The sequence below is a fragment of the Capricornis sumatraensis genome, chromosome 6 (genome assembly GCF_032405125.1).
Source record: "Capricornis sumatraensis isolate serow.1 chromosome 6, serow.2, whole genome shotgun sequence".
In the NCBI taxonomy this organism is placed as follows: Eukaryota; Metazoa; Chordata; class Mammalia; order Artiodactyla; family Bovidae; genus Capricornis; species Capricornis sumatraensis.
The window spans coordinates 104,158,113-104,174,386 of record NC_091074.1 but is presented as its reverse complement, the minus strand read 5'-3'; the positions used below and the strand labels follow the sequence as shown (position 1 = coordinate 104,174,386).

The following is a 16,274-nucleotide window of genomic DNA, read 5'->3' as shown; positions in this document are numbered from 1 at the left end:
AAAATTTTAAGTTGTAAGTTAGAAATTACATAAACATCTGGTAAGTCAGGCAGGTTATGGGCAAAGGAACAAACTTAGACTGATGTCAAAGTTCTCTGAAATAAAGTATAGATATAAAGCAACATATTGTACCTCAAGAATTTTATGTGCAACAATTTTACATTCACATATGATGACGAAGGCAATCTTAGATAACCAAGAATTCAGAATATATACAACCCACAAGTCCTTCATGAATAAATTACTGAACTCAGATTCTAGTCAGAACAAATATGAACTGAAATTAAGAACTCAAGAATGGACTTTTATAAAAACAGGAGCAGAATAACTGAATCACTCTGCTATACACCTGAAACCAACACATTGTAAATTGACTATACTCTAATAAAAAATAAAAACAGGACCAGCAGTTATTGCTAAAACCAAGTAAGGAGACTCTTAAGGCAAAGGTAAGCAAAAGTCTTAAAAAAAAAAACAACAAATAATATTTTAACTTTAATAATAACCTGAACATGAACACTCAAATTATTTAATAAGAGACAAAAAGTGCAAATGGGCAGAAAGAAATAGAATTAGAAAGGTAGAAAAGTTTATGCTAAATTTAAGGGGAGAAGGACTCAACAAATACTGCTTCCTTTCGGCCTTTAAAAATCATAGAATTCTAGACTGAAGAATATTTTCTGAAAATGTATAGGTTACCAACTGCAGAAGTAAAAATAAAATGTATACTATCCAAAGTAAGGGTGAAAATAACCAGAGAAAACATAATTCATACAGCAAGGAGAGATAGGGAAAACAAAATAAGGAAGCATAAATTTAAGGAAAACATAAAACAGATGACATCAGGGGTGGCAAAGGAAAAAGTAGCTTACCAAGTGAACCCAGGATGAGCAGAAATGTTAAGATCCACACAAGTATTCTCGATATATACCTGATTATCACCATCAAAATCATGGACAGAACTGTAGGGAAGATAAAGGACACACAGAATATCATTTGAAAACATTAGAAAATACAAAGAGAAACTCTTTCAATGGTTTTCTCCTAGGGAAAATAATTTGTTGCTATTGACAAGTTCATGACCCCAGTTTTGGTAAGAATGGAAATTGGCTGCTTTTGTATTTTGACTTGAGTACTTGTGTCACTTGAACAGCATCACTTAAAACCAAAAGCACTTAACTGTGGGTTGATAAACGACAGAACAGAATACATGCAAATGCACATGGTGATTCAAAGACAGTACAGAACTGTTATGGATTCACCACGGGAAGACATCAGAACTCGCATGCAAACAGAGATGGCAACACACAAAGTGCAGAGAATGTCATGCCATGTTCGTGACCAGAAAATTACCAAACACAGACAGAGATCAGTTAAATTAAATGCTACACTTCCTTGTGCCATCTATGCGTTTCAGGACCAACTTCTCGGATGTTTGTTTTGGCCAACAAGTCAGATGGTATATTATCTTTTTCTGTTTTTTTCTCCTCTAAAACTCCAAGATGTGGTCTGACTCTATAGAATAATACCCTGAAAACTACTGAAGTCAAAATTCCTGATCTTACTTCTCAACTGGGGTCAGGAGTCTTGATTGAGAAGCTCTTCAAAAAGGAGCAAAGCTTAGTTGAGTTATTTAGCCAACTCCTATACCCACCCCAATGTGACAAAATCTTGAGTGAAAAAATCTCAAAACAAAAAACTGAGAGGATTTAACCCTTGCATAGGGAAATTCATTTTTGAAATCATAATTTATCTCTAATTATTTAAAGTCTTGTTTCACAAACAAATGAATAAAGATCTTAAACCTCAAAAAGAAAACTATTCTAATAAAAAATGGAATTCCAATGACTTAACAACATTATCAGCACTACATTTCTAGGTTTGGATTTTTTTTCTTGGTTCAAGTATTCAACTATTTCAGAAATCAAATAATTTTTACATAAGGCTAGACTAATAGTCAAGTTTTCTTGGGCCATTTGCAAAGCCAATTAAATATTTGGGATCTGTGACTAGGTAATGTTATTGAGGTACTCACATTTGCAATAAATGTACAGGAACCAAAAACAGATGGGAGCGTTTCAAATATCACAGAAATAGCTTTTCATATGGACAGCATTATTTCAACTGAGTCAAGTACTACCTAAGCAAAAAGAAAATACTCTCTAATGACAAGACAGAAATACAGCTAGTCTTCTCAATGACTATAATTGGTGTTAACAGGCATAAACACTCATTTTACGTATATAACGAAATAGTTCTTTGGTTCCTACTACAGTTTACTTCTTCCATATAAAAAAGTCTATAAATTCTGATATGGCTACATACAGTTCTAGGATAATATAGGTAACTTAAAACTTGAAAATCACATTTATTTATTTACTTTATTACCTATATATTGACTGAAAAACTCACTGGCTAACAAGTGGAGAGTTCCTAATTTTTCCAGCAATACAGTAACATTAATTGTATCAATGAAAAAACTGTATAATCCAAATGTAACCTATCAGAAATTTATGAGTTTTGATGGAAATATATGAGAATATATAACCTCTTTTTATAAGCAAGTAAGCCTTTTGGAATCATAACTAAAAACAAAGGGGTGCTGACTCATTAAAAGAAGCCTCCTATTATCATACTAAATGTTATTATAGACTTAGTAACCAAAGTTTGGGAATATACCAGTTTTCTCCAATGAGAGAAAAAGAAGGGAAATGAGTTTCAGATATATATATATATTCCTTTAAAAATATGTGTATACTTATAACTATATATAATCTGAAACAATTATTTTGGCTATGGGAAGTTAAACAATTTACAAGTATCCCCAGCAGTATTCATATTTTGGTTAAAAGAACAGTCTTCTACTGTAAAACTATGTAATAGCTAATAATGAGAAAAACAATTACCTAGTGATAACAAGCAAAGTCCCAATATAATTTCTTTGCTGGTCATTACTCCACTAATCAGCCTGTGTAAGACACTATTGTCACTGACAAAGGTGATCAGGGCCTCTGCAAACTTGGCATAGCAGGAAATGTTCACAGGAGCACAGCGATGGAAGAATGGAATAGGTGCACTGGTGACACAAGAAAAAAAAAATCAGAAAAAAAATTACTCCTACTTAATATAAATGCCACATCAAACACACAAATGAAAGGTGAATATGACTGCAATACACTCCACCCTCCACACATCATATGGGAGCTAAGAGCTGTGAGCTTAATGCTATGAAGATGACTGTCATGGGGCGTGATGCAAATCTTACCACAAGCTTATCAAAGAGGGTGGAGTGCATATTCCAACAGAAGACATTACCCTCCCCTTCTGAAAAGAAACACACACACATATACACACATACACAACTACCAAAAACAAAACCAAACACTTAACCTCCTCAGCCTACACATCTATCAATCAAGAGGCAGATGACAAAACTTACAAACATATACTTTATTGAACTCAAAATTAATTTTTGCCATAAGCTATTTAAAAATAAAAAAGCATATACTTTTGCTTGAAATGTGCCACCATTAATAGAATATTTGCTCTATCAGAACAACATACAAAACCTTAGATTAAAAAAGGTATTTGAGGCACCAGTTTAATAACTCATACAAAGTAATCATACCAAGACATCAACATACAGCAGAATATGCAGCTGTTTGAAACAATAACTATGAATGCTAGCATATGGAAGAACTTATAACAATACAAGGAAAAAAAAAGAAAAACATATATCTAATGTGATGATTACATCTCTGTATTAAAGATCTAAGAATGAGAACAGGGGAAAAACTCTAAAGAAAAATCTCTGCTTTGTTATATTCATGGGATTATGGACTATTTTCTTTTCTTTTTATATGTTATTATTATTAGGAGATTATTTGTGTCCAAAAATGAATCAACTATATCAGGTTTATACTGACTGCAGCTCTTACTTGTGAAGGAACATAGCTATGTATAAAGCATGGTAAAAGTATAGTTTGTTATAACATGGTTCTATTTTAGCTTCTGAAAGCATGTGTGCATTTAATTAATGAGAGATTTTAAGCAAAGCTCTATGAACATGCCCTCAGTTATGATTTGTTCGAATTCTAAAAGAGCCCACATGTGTCCCTATGCACAACACATATTTACATGTGCATTAAGTTAAAATTTAGTCATTACTAACATGAATCCCGCATTTTCAGAATTATGTATGGGACTTTCAGTCATAGTTCTAATATAACTTTTTTGACTGGACTGATGTAAGTGTGTTCTCATTCTTGACTGGTACTGTATTTTGGTCAAATTGGTGAACAGATTACATGGTTGAGCACCAAATTCCAAAAGTCTCTAATCTCAGCAAAGCAACTTTGTATGACCTGAAGCAAAACACTGTTTTTGTTTCCTTCCTCAAAAAACAGTAAGAATGTATCTTTAGAAGTAAGAATATAAGTGAATTATATGTTGATTTTCCTTAAATATTGGTACATGAGCACCATTGGGAGTAAGAATAAACATCTTCCATGCTGTTAAACTTTACGGAGCAATAAAATAACGTAATTTTAAAGATCTAGCCTTATCTTACTTATGGTTTAGAGTAAAATATATCCAAAAATGACAATGATAGGCATGCTTATTTTTTAAAACTGCTTCCAAATACAAATGTGGGTGTATCTGTATATACCTCCAAATGGTGTTGGGAAAAGATAATGCCAAAGATTTGATATTTTGACACAAACTCCAGAAAGCCAGAGCATTCTGATAATGCTTGAACTACAGGTATGTAAGTCACCATTTTTTGAACAAAAGTTGTTTCATTAATGATTTGAAAATATATTAAGTTATAGATTGCTTTTAGATAAAATAGATTTAGTTAGAAATACTTTAAGAATCAAAAAACATTAACAAGTTCTTACTCAGTGGAGACTAACCTGGGACAGAAACCTTTAAACTAACAACTGTGTTGTGACCTGCAACTGCTTTTTTCCTGATACTGTCCTTGCCAGGTTAATGTCCCTGTCTAAGGACTTCTAACCATATTTTAAGCCTGGTTCTCTATCCTTCAAAACTAAAGTCCTCTCTGGTCTATGAATGTCTACATCTTCATCTGCTTTATTTATTATCCTAAAATCTCTGATGTCAACTCTGTTTAACTCACCTGCCTCCAACCTTGAACATAAAATACATCCACCTAAGAACACTCATGTTCTGTTTGTAATTTCCACCAATTTTCTTGGTCTTACTCCCATTTTCCTTTTTCCTGTCATGTACCCATAAACCTCACATTCTGTCAAGAAGTGGCTCCTCCTAAATCTCCCATATCCTAACAGGATGTTGATATATTTTTTATACCCAGATAGAAATACACGTCATCTCCAAAAGGGAGTGGAACCTGTGACAAAGGAAACTGGACTTGGGTTTAGAAGCCCTGGGTGATTCTCCTAATATTATATAGCTGCAGGTCACTATGTCTTTCTGCTTTTCTGTCCCGCCATCTGTCAGCTGAAAGGGTAGGAGTAAGATCTCTGCAAGTCTTTTCACATCATCTTCATCATCATGTTACTCACAAGTCAATGATTCTAAATTAATATAAGCAGGATGCCCAGTAGCTTTAGCTTTTTTCTGCTTTTCAAACTTAAAACGAGGATAGCTGATTTGAAAAGGGAAGAATTATAGTCTTAAAATTCTAAGCCTTCATTTTTATTTAAGGGGAAAAACTGAGTGATATCAGCTCTGAACTTACCCTTTCAAGTCATCTGTATACTGTATATAAACACTTGGTCAATTAGAAAGAATACTTTTATAAGCATCCTTCAAAGAAGTGGAGTAAAGTAACAACAGTTTGTTGCCTTATAATTCAATCTATGTCAGTTAAAAAAAAAATCTGACAGCTCTAAAATTAAAGGTATAAAAATAGCACAAGCTGATTAACTACATTGTCAATCTGATGGTCAAAATGGTCAAAGTCTGTTCTTGCGGTAAGGAATAACAGGTAAATCTAGTGTCACAGAAAAAAAGAAATAGAAGGCAAACAAAAGAGAAGATAACATTTGGACACAACAGCAAAAATGAAATTAAATACTTAGCTTCAAAATAAAAAGTATTAGATTCTTTGTCATTCTTTATTCTCAATTCAACTCTTTCCCAAACAAAAACAACTTGACCAGTCACAAGTTTTTAATACTTGAATTGCTTTACTATTTAAAAATTATAAGTAATCATGGCATTGAAATGGTTTGTCTTATATTTTACCACTTAAATCCCATGTGAATAATGAATTTAAGACGAGCTATCTGATTTTGTATATCTCTCAGAAAAATTACACTTCTGAGAGCCTAGTACACGAGATCATTTCTGCTTTAGTGTCTAACCCAAATGACACACTCTGTGCTTCTTAATTAAGAGGAAAAGCATAAAGAATTCTGTTTATAGAAAGTCTTCTACCTTTTAAAGCCCACAGAATATTGAATCTTTAAGAAGTCAATGTCATCCCATTAGGAACTAACTGATGCTGTTTCACATTATTGAAACATTAGTCAACAAGAACAAATGAATTTATAATGAGTCTTTTAAAGATTTTTTAAATTAGCCACTCATAAGAAAACTGTATATTACCTTGGCAAACATATTGCCATTTATCTGCCTTTAAGTCCAGATTATCACAGTTAATGAGCTCCGTCAAAGTATGATGACAAACATATGCCTTCCTTCATAAGATGGAAGTCTGCACCTCACATAACTATTTCAAACCTCCAGGTTATAAATAAGCCATTACACTTGATTTCTAATTAAATTTTTTTAAGAAATAAAACAATTAAAAAAGGTTCTGGCAATATCTCTATAGCAGAGCAAAGGCAGGAAATAAGTAATCAAGAATCTAATGGCACTATGCAGTGATGTTCACGTTTCATTTTTTTTCTTTTCTCTCCTCTTTCATTTCTATACTCCCTTTCCCCCACTTCAAACTAACTGTGGTATAGACTTTACAAGATCTTAAATTCAAATTCTGATTCTCAACAGTTAGTTGTGTGACTTCGAGCAATCTATCTAACCTTTCTCTTATAAGGGACAATATCCTTACAGGGTTTTGAGAGAGTTCAATGAGATAACACAAGAAACTTAAAACAGTGCTTGACACCCAATAGATGATTTGTAAGTGTTAATTCACCTTGATTCTTCACTTAAAAGTATAGATATATAGTATTTTTTTTCATGACTATTAGTTTCTTAGTTCTGTATCATGTTAATTCTCCAACACTTAGTGTCCTTTCTGGCCTCTGAAAGTATCAAAATAAATGTTTGTTTGATGAATAAGCTGAAGTTATGAAATCTGTTTCTAGTACTGCAGTTTTCTCTAGCTATACTCAGAACTTTAAGCATTATAAATATATAGGCTGGCTAGAACTCCATATGGCTACCATGTTCAGCATATCACCAACAGAGTTCTGAATCTGGATACAGTATGGCCCTTTCTAGGCACTGGTTTGTAAAATTCAAAAGCTCTTAGGAACAGTAACCATTTGGCAATTGTGTGGCACTAGTGTTTTACAGTAAATTAGTTTACCACTGTTTTTCTTTAAAATAGACACTACCTTCATCTGCAGAAAGTTCCTGAGTACCCAGGACGGATGAGGAGATGGGAAGGTTTTAGACGTTGATATAGATAATACTCTGAGCCAAACACCAAGCACAATAACGTATGTTTAACACATAGTATCTTATTTAATTCTTACAGCAATTCCATGCAAGAGGTATTGATATTTCCACTTTATAAATGAGGAAACTTGGTTTACTAAGAGCTTAACAGACTTGTTTATGCTGAGAGCCATTTGCCTGCATCACAGGTTTGCCTAGTGTTAGTCAGAAGTGTTAGTACGTATAAAAAAGTCAATCAAAGTATAGTCCCTACTCTTTTTAAGGACAGAGACTAGATCTTACTCATCTTTGGAGATTTGGTATCTATGTGTGAAACAGGGTAGTGACCTAAATTTTTTATTAAAACAAATTTATTGTTTTCTGATCCTTTGACTTTGCTTTCCAGATACTAGATTTACTATGTACAAGGTCTTGATTTGCCTTCCTTCTGTCAATTATCTCTTCTCATTTACTTTCCAAAAAGGTGAGTTCAGAAAAAAGTGATAGATTGTAAACTACTAACATAAGTTAAGCATGCTGCTGCTGCTGCTGCTAAGTCGCTTCAGTTGTGTCCGACCCTGTGCGACCCCATAGACGGCAGCCCACCAGGCTCCCCCGTCCCTGAGATTCTCCAGGCAAGAACATTGGAGTGGGTTGCCATTTCCTTCCCCAATGCATGAAACTGAAAAGTGAAAGGAAGTCGCTCAGTCGTGTCCGACTCTTAGCGACCCCATGGACTGCAGCCTACCAGGTTCCTCCGCCCATGGGATTTTCCAAGCAAGAGTACTGGAGTGGGGTGCCATTGCCTTCTCCTAAGTAAAACATGAGGATCTTTAAATAAAGTATAAACATTTATATAAGCAGTTTTCAGACAGTATAGATTTATCATTGCATCTTGGATTACTAAGACATTAGTGGATAACCATGCTACCAAGCCTGCCCATCTCTAACATTCAAGCCCCTAATTCTATGTTTTCTGTCCTAGTGAATGCTTTTAGGATGCTGTACATGAGACATCCATGAGTATGCAGCCAAGACTGGATCACCCAGCATAACCAGGAACAGGGAGTCCTCAACATGGTAGAGTCAGAGGTCAGAGGTGCAGAAGGATATGCAGTATGAACTGCCCTCTACCCTAAACCCACGTATATTATACTAGAGCAGGCAACTTCATTCTCATACCATGGCTTTTTCATACCTATTATATTTATGCCTTAAAATAGTGACTCTATACTCAAATATGCATTTAAAATAGGCGTTAGCAGTTGAGTAGATAAGAGAACAGAGCTTTTCTTATTTTTACATTGATAATTTTCTCTTTTCTTTATTGTCACAGCCTCCCTAATATTCTCAATTTTCATGACTGGAGTCTCCCTACCTATTGGTCTAAGCAGATAATTTGTAGGTCCTTCCTATTTAGTATCTTTTAAAACAGTCCCATTGTTTTTATATCTGTAGGCTTTAAATTTTAATTTCAACAGCAACTTGACAAAACTAAAAGAGCAGGAAATCAATTGATATGTCCTTGTCAACTTTTCAACAGAAAATTTCAAATTCAAGTTAATGAAGCATAAGTAATACCCCTAAGTCAGTTGAAAGAAAGGTGACATAAGATAAGAATTTTAACCAATAGCTTTCTATAATATACTAAGATACAATAAAAAGTGGTTTTGACTCAGTATCCCTGGGAAATATTCATGTCATACATGGTTAGTGATATATGCTAAGGTTCTTAAGATCAGATATACTCCAAATAGTATATACCTAATTCTGAAAATATATTCTACAGTGCTTGAGAAGCTATTTCCTTTTTTAAAAAAATCAATTTATAATTTTAAAATCTGCCTCACTTAAAACTACTCTGAGATCTGTCCAAAAAAAAAGAAAAGATAAAATAAATATCTAAGGAATTCCCCGGCATCCCAGTGCTTAGGACTTCATGCTCTCACTGCTGAAGGCCTTGGTTGATCCCTGGTCAGGGAACTAAAACCCCAGAAGCCCAAATCTGTGTGACATGGCCCCAAATTTTAAAATTCTTTCAAATAAACAATATTTCTTTGTTTGTATCCATTACATATAGTAGGTACTTAACAATAAATGTTTGTTGATTAGGACAAACAGCTTATTACAGAGAAAGTACCTACAGGATATAGCCAGAAATAAAGTATGGAGACTAATCACTGGCATATTTTAAATTTATAAGGGTAATTTAAAAATAATACCAGTTAGGATGATCAACTTCAAAGAAACTTCAAAGAATCTTTTGAAACTGTGAGACCTGACTTCCAAATTTTGCTATAAGTTTTATAGTATCAACAGCTTTCTATACTTGAAAACTATGACATTAAAAAAGTGAGGGACTTCCCTGGTGGTCCCATGGTTAAGCCTCTGCCCTTCCACTGCAGGGTGCATGGGTTCAATCCTTGGTAGGGGAGCTAAGATCCCACATGCCACTAAGCGTGGCCAAGAAATAAATTAATTAATTAATTTAAAAAATTTCTTAAAGTGAGCCCCCCAAAGAAATTTAAAGTATTTGAGAATGAGAAATGTTGTTTGCCTGTGTGTATGTGTGTGTGTGTGTACTTTAAAATAATGTGAAATTCATGTTGTCATTTCTATTACTTCTTTAAAAATTGTAAAAGTACTGAAACTGGGCAACAGGTATCATCAAGTCACTCTTTTCTCATAACATATACAGTTTAAAACCTACCTACAAAAACAAAAGTCACAAGTTAATGAAATACAATAAAATTTACCTCGCTGGAACAGGTAGTTTGGGGCAAAGACCTTTTACTTTTGATGATGCATATTCAGAAGGCTTTAGGTCATAGCTGCATAGTGCTGAGCCTGTTGAAAGAAAAGCTATATGTTAGCTAGCAGAACAGAGTCTGAATAAATTCTTTTCTAAATTCATTTTAATTTTATTTTATAGGTTAATATTAATTCAACATATACAACTTTCAAACATTATAGAATTAATAAAAGTTTGATTTGGTCTAATAGTATCGATCCTCAATCATTTGAAACAGACTCTTCTCTGGAAACTTATATATAAAGTTTAATTAACAGTATTAGGGTAATAACAGTAAATACTAGAGCATCTTCATTGAGTGTCATATGTCAGGCCCTATATAACATACATATACACACATATAATTTTATAAAGAGTCAACTTTCATTGTAACTGACCCAACTCTGTCCAGAAATGTCTTCAAACAACGGAAAAAACTAACATGATAAAAATTCTCCAGAAGAAACCAAGAGTTTTTGCCAGCCCCAGTGCTTCTGAGGGTTAGGCTGAAACCAGCCCATTTGTGAGGCTCGTTCGGTTCCCCATGCAGGTTTCTCATCCCAAGAGAACGGTTGGGATGAGCAAAGGACCCGTTTCCTCCTCCCATCATGCTGTGAACTCACTGGTGGGGTGAACTTCTTCTCTCTCATATATATAAATTATATAATTTACTTTAACTTTACTAGGCAGGCATTATTAAGCCCACTTAACAGAGGATAAAATAGAGGCTAAGCGATAAGGTAAATAACTGACATAGCTAATAATCAGTAAAGCTGGGATTAAACCCTAGATCTCTTTGGCTACAAAACTCTTCTTCAACTACATATGTCATCTCTCCTTCCTATGCTTTCCACTACTAAATATTTAAGATTACTTCATATAGCACATAGTATTCAGATAACACATTACTTTTTTCTTATGTAAGAGGCATGAGACAGTAACTGTAAATAAACTGAACTAACTGATCAAATCAATCAATTGATCAAAGAGTCTCAAAACAGATAGTTTAAAACAGCTTAAATTCAGTCTTAGATTGGTTATTTGCTGACTACACGGCCAATACATACATACATATATATATGGGCTTCCCTGGTAGCTCAGCTAAAGAATCTGTCTGCATTATAGGAGACCCCAGTTTGATCCCTGAGTTGGGAAGATCTGTCGGAGAAGGGATAGGCTACCCACTCCAGTATTCTTGGGCTTTCCTGGTGGCTCAGTTGGTATCTGCTTAGAATCTGCCTGCAATGCAGGAGATCTGGGTTCAATCCCTGGACTAGGAAGATCTCCTGGAGAAGGGAATGGCTACCCACTCCATTATTTTCGCCTGTAGAATAGTCCACAGGGTCATAAAGAGCTGAACACAACTGAGTGACTTTCACTTTCATTTATATATATATATATATAATTTCGATGGATACAGTACACTAAATCCTTGATTAAGTCTTATCCAAACAACATGCTAATTTTTCAATATGGCAACTATGATAAAGTTCATTGTACAAAGACATTGTTAGCTAGGGACATTTAGGCTTTAGTTCTAATTTTGCTCAGACCAATTATATTATATCATGTAAACTGTTTGTATTTCATTATTGAAGTTCTTACTAGGTTACTAATTTGGGTAAATACTTTATTATTAAATACAAATAGAATGGCTTTGCATTTATATTATAGCAATAATGAGATTTTACACTGTATCACATGGAATATGTTTAAAATATAATGTGAAGGCAGATTTTAACACTGAATTAATTGTGAAAACATCATGTGAGGACATGAGAAGGAACTAGAATGGAATACAGAAAAAAAGATTTGTTGGGACAACAAAATGGAGAGGTTTATTTCATTTACATGTTATACTTTCAATTTACATCTTATACTTTCAATCAAGAGAGTTTGAGAAAGCCACAAACCTGCACTACATCAGTAATGCTGCCCCCAAACCAACCTGTTAAGTGTTTGAATATGTGGGCTTAGTTTTTTACATAAATACATGTAGCATCTATTTTATATCAAAATATCTCAGGTAATTGGGCAGTGTAAAATAATTTTAAAGAGATACTTGAAAGTTGCATGGCATTGTTCTTCAAGATTCTGCAGCTCTTAAGATAGACTCAATAGGAAACTAAGTTTCTAAAATTGTTTTCTATCATTCTCTTCCATTTTAATGACTTAGTTAAACATGAATATTAAGCATCCAACTTCTAAAATTAGGCTTTCATGTTTAAAGGTAATACCACTAGATACTATTTATAGCAATTTTCGAGAAAATATGACAGCCATGGCAAGCAAACACTTTAGATTAATTGTAAAATAGTTGGAGTCCTATTACAGAATTGCTCAAGAAAAAATAGCCTCTGTGCCAGTAACTGCAGGGCAAGCACCCAATGTGACCATCAACTTCCTGATCTGAATTGTCAACTTACTTCTTTCAGAGTCCAAGATGGAATTGATTTGCACAACACGAAAGGCCCTAACTAAAGCATATTGTGTCAGTGCTGTCAAACACACTGCTCCATTTGAATTCAGTGAACATAATCTTCATCCCCACCCTTTTTTCATTTTAAAAAAGGAGGTCAGCAGGTGCAACAGAGTTCAATTTTATAAAGACTTTCCCAGGATAGTGCTCAATGAAAGGATAACAGCCTTATCTCTGATGGTATTCTGGGACAGAGGCCAGTACTAAATAGATTCTGTACTAAATAGATTAAAGGAAAAAGATCTTTACAATGTGCTGGTAGTAACAATCAGAAGAAACCTTATATTGCTTCCTACTTAAAGGACTGATGGACAGAGAAGCCTCAATGAAGAACATTAAAACAACCCAGAAATGGCCAATGTTTTACAAGTGTTTCTCTTTTCATGTGTATTGCTAATGTATTTTTAGTGAACTCTTAAGGTAGTATCTATTTTATTTTTTTTTAGTAGTATAAGTATAGACATAAGATGTTTGGTTATAAACAGCAAGATAATATTTTTCTTCTACTGCAAAAAACAGGGAAATAACCGTGCTAGAGTAATGAAAAGTCTAAAGCAAAGAACAGAAGCTTATCAAAAGCATATCAGAGGCAATCCATGCAACTCAGCCAATGTTATTCAAAAGCCATCAGAATGAATGATATAAGGAACCTAACTTGGGTATATAAGCATTTATCTTGGTAAACAGTAGCTATAGTCCCCAGAATGTTGACTACTACAATATTTCAAATGTCTTATAAAAGTTAATTATTTATTTTTTAGCTCAATATCACTTAGAACAACTTCACTAAGAGGTATGTTTCCATCACCATGCTCCAAACATTACAGATGAAAAAAAGCAAGTCATATTTCCAAGGCCTTTTAGGAAATCACCGACAAACTAAGAAATAGAATTCTTTACCTGCAGCCTACAATGCTTCTTCTGTGTCTTTCCTAATAATCATAATCAGACAAGTATTCAACATGCTCCTGAGAAAAAAATGTATATTCCACAGACACTGCAAAGATAATACGTTTGAAAAACATTTTTTTCCATCAGTTCAGATCAGTTCAGTCGCTCAGTCGTGTCCGACTCTTTGCAACTCCATGAATCGCAGCACGCCAGGACTCCCTGTCCATCACCACTTCCAGAGTTCACTCAAACTCACATCCATCGAGTCGGTGATGCCATCCAGCCATCTCATCCTCTGTCGTCCCCTTTTCCCCCTGCCCACAATCCCTCCCAGCATCAGGGTCTTTTCCAATGAGTCAACTCTTTGCATGAGGTGGCCAAAGTACTGCAGTTTTAGCTTTAGCATCAGTCCTTCCAAAGAACACCCAGGGCTGATCTCCTTTATAATGGACTGGTTGGATCTCCTTGCAGTCCCAGGAACTCAAGCGTCTTCTCCAACACCACAGTTCAAAAGCATCAATTCTTTGGCGCTCAGCTTTCTTCACAGTCCAACTCTCGCATCCATACATGACCACTGGATTCCATCACCCACTCTCTAAACCTGCTCTGCCTCTTCCCGTTTTAAATCTACCCTAGGTAATGGCTCTACCATTCATAAAATTCCCAAGATGAAGTATGGAAGTCATTCGGTATCTTCTTTATCTACAGCTTCCATTTATGTCTTCTCATACTATTCAAGAGATTCAAGATACCAAGTCCTGACAATCAGACCTTTCTACGTTATTTTCTTAAAATAATTTTTATTTAGTTATTTGTTTTTGACTGCATTAGGTCTTCATTGCTGCACACAGGCTTTCTTTTCGCTGCGACGTACGGGCTTCTCATTGCTGTGGCTTCTCTTGTTGCAGAGCACAGGCTCCAGGGCACTCAGGTGTCAGTGGCTGCTGTGCACAGGCTCAGCAGTTGTGCACACAGGCTCAGTTGCCCTGCAGCACACAGGATCTTCTCAGATCAAACCTGTGTCCCTTGCGTCGGCAGGCGGATTCTTCACCACTGAGCCACCAGGGAAGTCCTAGATCTATGTTATTTCAGACCATCGTGATCTCTTATCGGGTCAGTTAAACTACTCTCTCAGAGGGTTTCTTACCTCCATCCTGCACACAACCTTCAGAATGATTTCTGAAAACTTAGGATTCGTTTATTATACCTCCGCTCTCAGGAAAAATTCCAAACTCCTTGGCTTCAAGGCCGTCCTAAGGCAGGCCTCTACCTAAAACCCCAGGCTCATTAATAAACTACTTATAATTCTTGCGGTTGCTCAAGCTTCCAGGCTTTTGCACATGCTATTCCGTCTGCCTGAGCTGTCCTTTCCTAACTAGCATCTGAAAGAGTGTTCAAGTTTGAGGAGAATTTCTACAAACTACAAGCTTTGCCCCCTCCGTCAAGTCTTATCTGATGCACCCAAACAAAGCTATTTACTTCTTAGCTGTATTATAAAACACATATTATTTTATAATTTTTTAGTTTGCATATCATTTCTATCTTTAGAATGTGAGCTCTTTGAGAACTGGGATCTTATGCCTACAAAATACCTGGAATTTCTATTTCCTGGCACACAGACAGCACTCAAAAGCCATCTGTTGAATAAAACAGACATCCTGATTAACAACAACAAAAAAGAATTATTTTAACCTCTTATATTTTGGTGTTATATGTTATATATAATGATATATGCTTTTCACCATTCACTACAAAGTATACTATCTAAAATAGGATTTCTAAACCTTGGTATTAACACAATTCTCAGGCAGTTCTTGGTTGTAGGGAGCTGACTTGTGCATTTGTAGGATGTTTATCAGCAACCCTGGTCTCTGTCCACTAGATGCCAGCAGCCTCCCTGTAACCTCTCACCCAACTGTGACAACCAAAAAAAAAACCCCTCCTGACACTACTAAACATCCTGGATGGGGGAGAGGGAGGAGCTAGCTGTGGCAGGTGCAAAAGTCACCCTTAGTTAAGCAATACTAGTCTAAAACATGAAATTATTTGAAATAAAGAGTTGGCATTGGCGGCTAATTCTTATTTTAAAATTTTGTTTGATTTACTATCTCAATAACATTTTTAGGATACACCAAGAGGAAAAAAATAGTCCTTAAAACACATGGTTTAGAAAATTGTAGTTAATAAAAAAGAAAATCTTTCAATGCAGAAGTTTTTGTTATTAAGAACAAATGATGTGAATATAAATTCAATGAATTTAACTCCTTTCTAAGTAGGAAAGCATTCTGTATTTACATGCCAGAAAAGAGAAAGACAATTTTCCAATTTCCATTTCTAGTAACCAATAAAAAGGATGGACATATTTGCAATTCCCAAGAAGCACTATTAACTAGCTGGAGATATGGCATCTGTGATCACTATGGGCACATACTAGGTACACAATAAATATCTGCTGAGGGAATTAACTTTGGCCATCTTTGTACAAGACTCCTA

General features: G+C 34.9%; 1 protein-coding gene across 1 annotated transcript in view; it reads right to left on the bottom strand.

The window, feature by feature from the left end:
- SLC44A1 (solute carrier family 44 member 1) overlaps positions 1–16,274 on the bottom strand; it is a 166,532-nt gene that overhangs the window by 38,270 nt on the left and 111,988 nt on the right. Inside the window, exons 6-8 of the mRNA XM_068973651.1 lie at positions 10,377–10,467; positions 2,907–3,076; positions 873–962 (exon numbers count right to left, since the gene is read on the bottom strand). Of these exons, the coding sequence (XP_068829752.1) occupies positions 873–962; positions 2,907–3,076; positions 10,377–10,467 (351 nt within the window). The remainder of the gene's footprint in view (positions 1–872; positions 963–2,906; positions 3,077–10,376; positions 10,468–16,274) is intronic.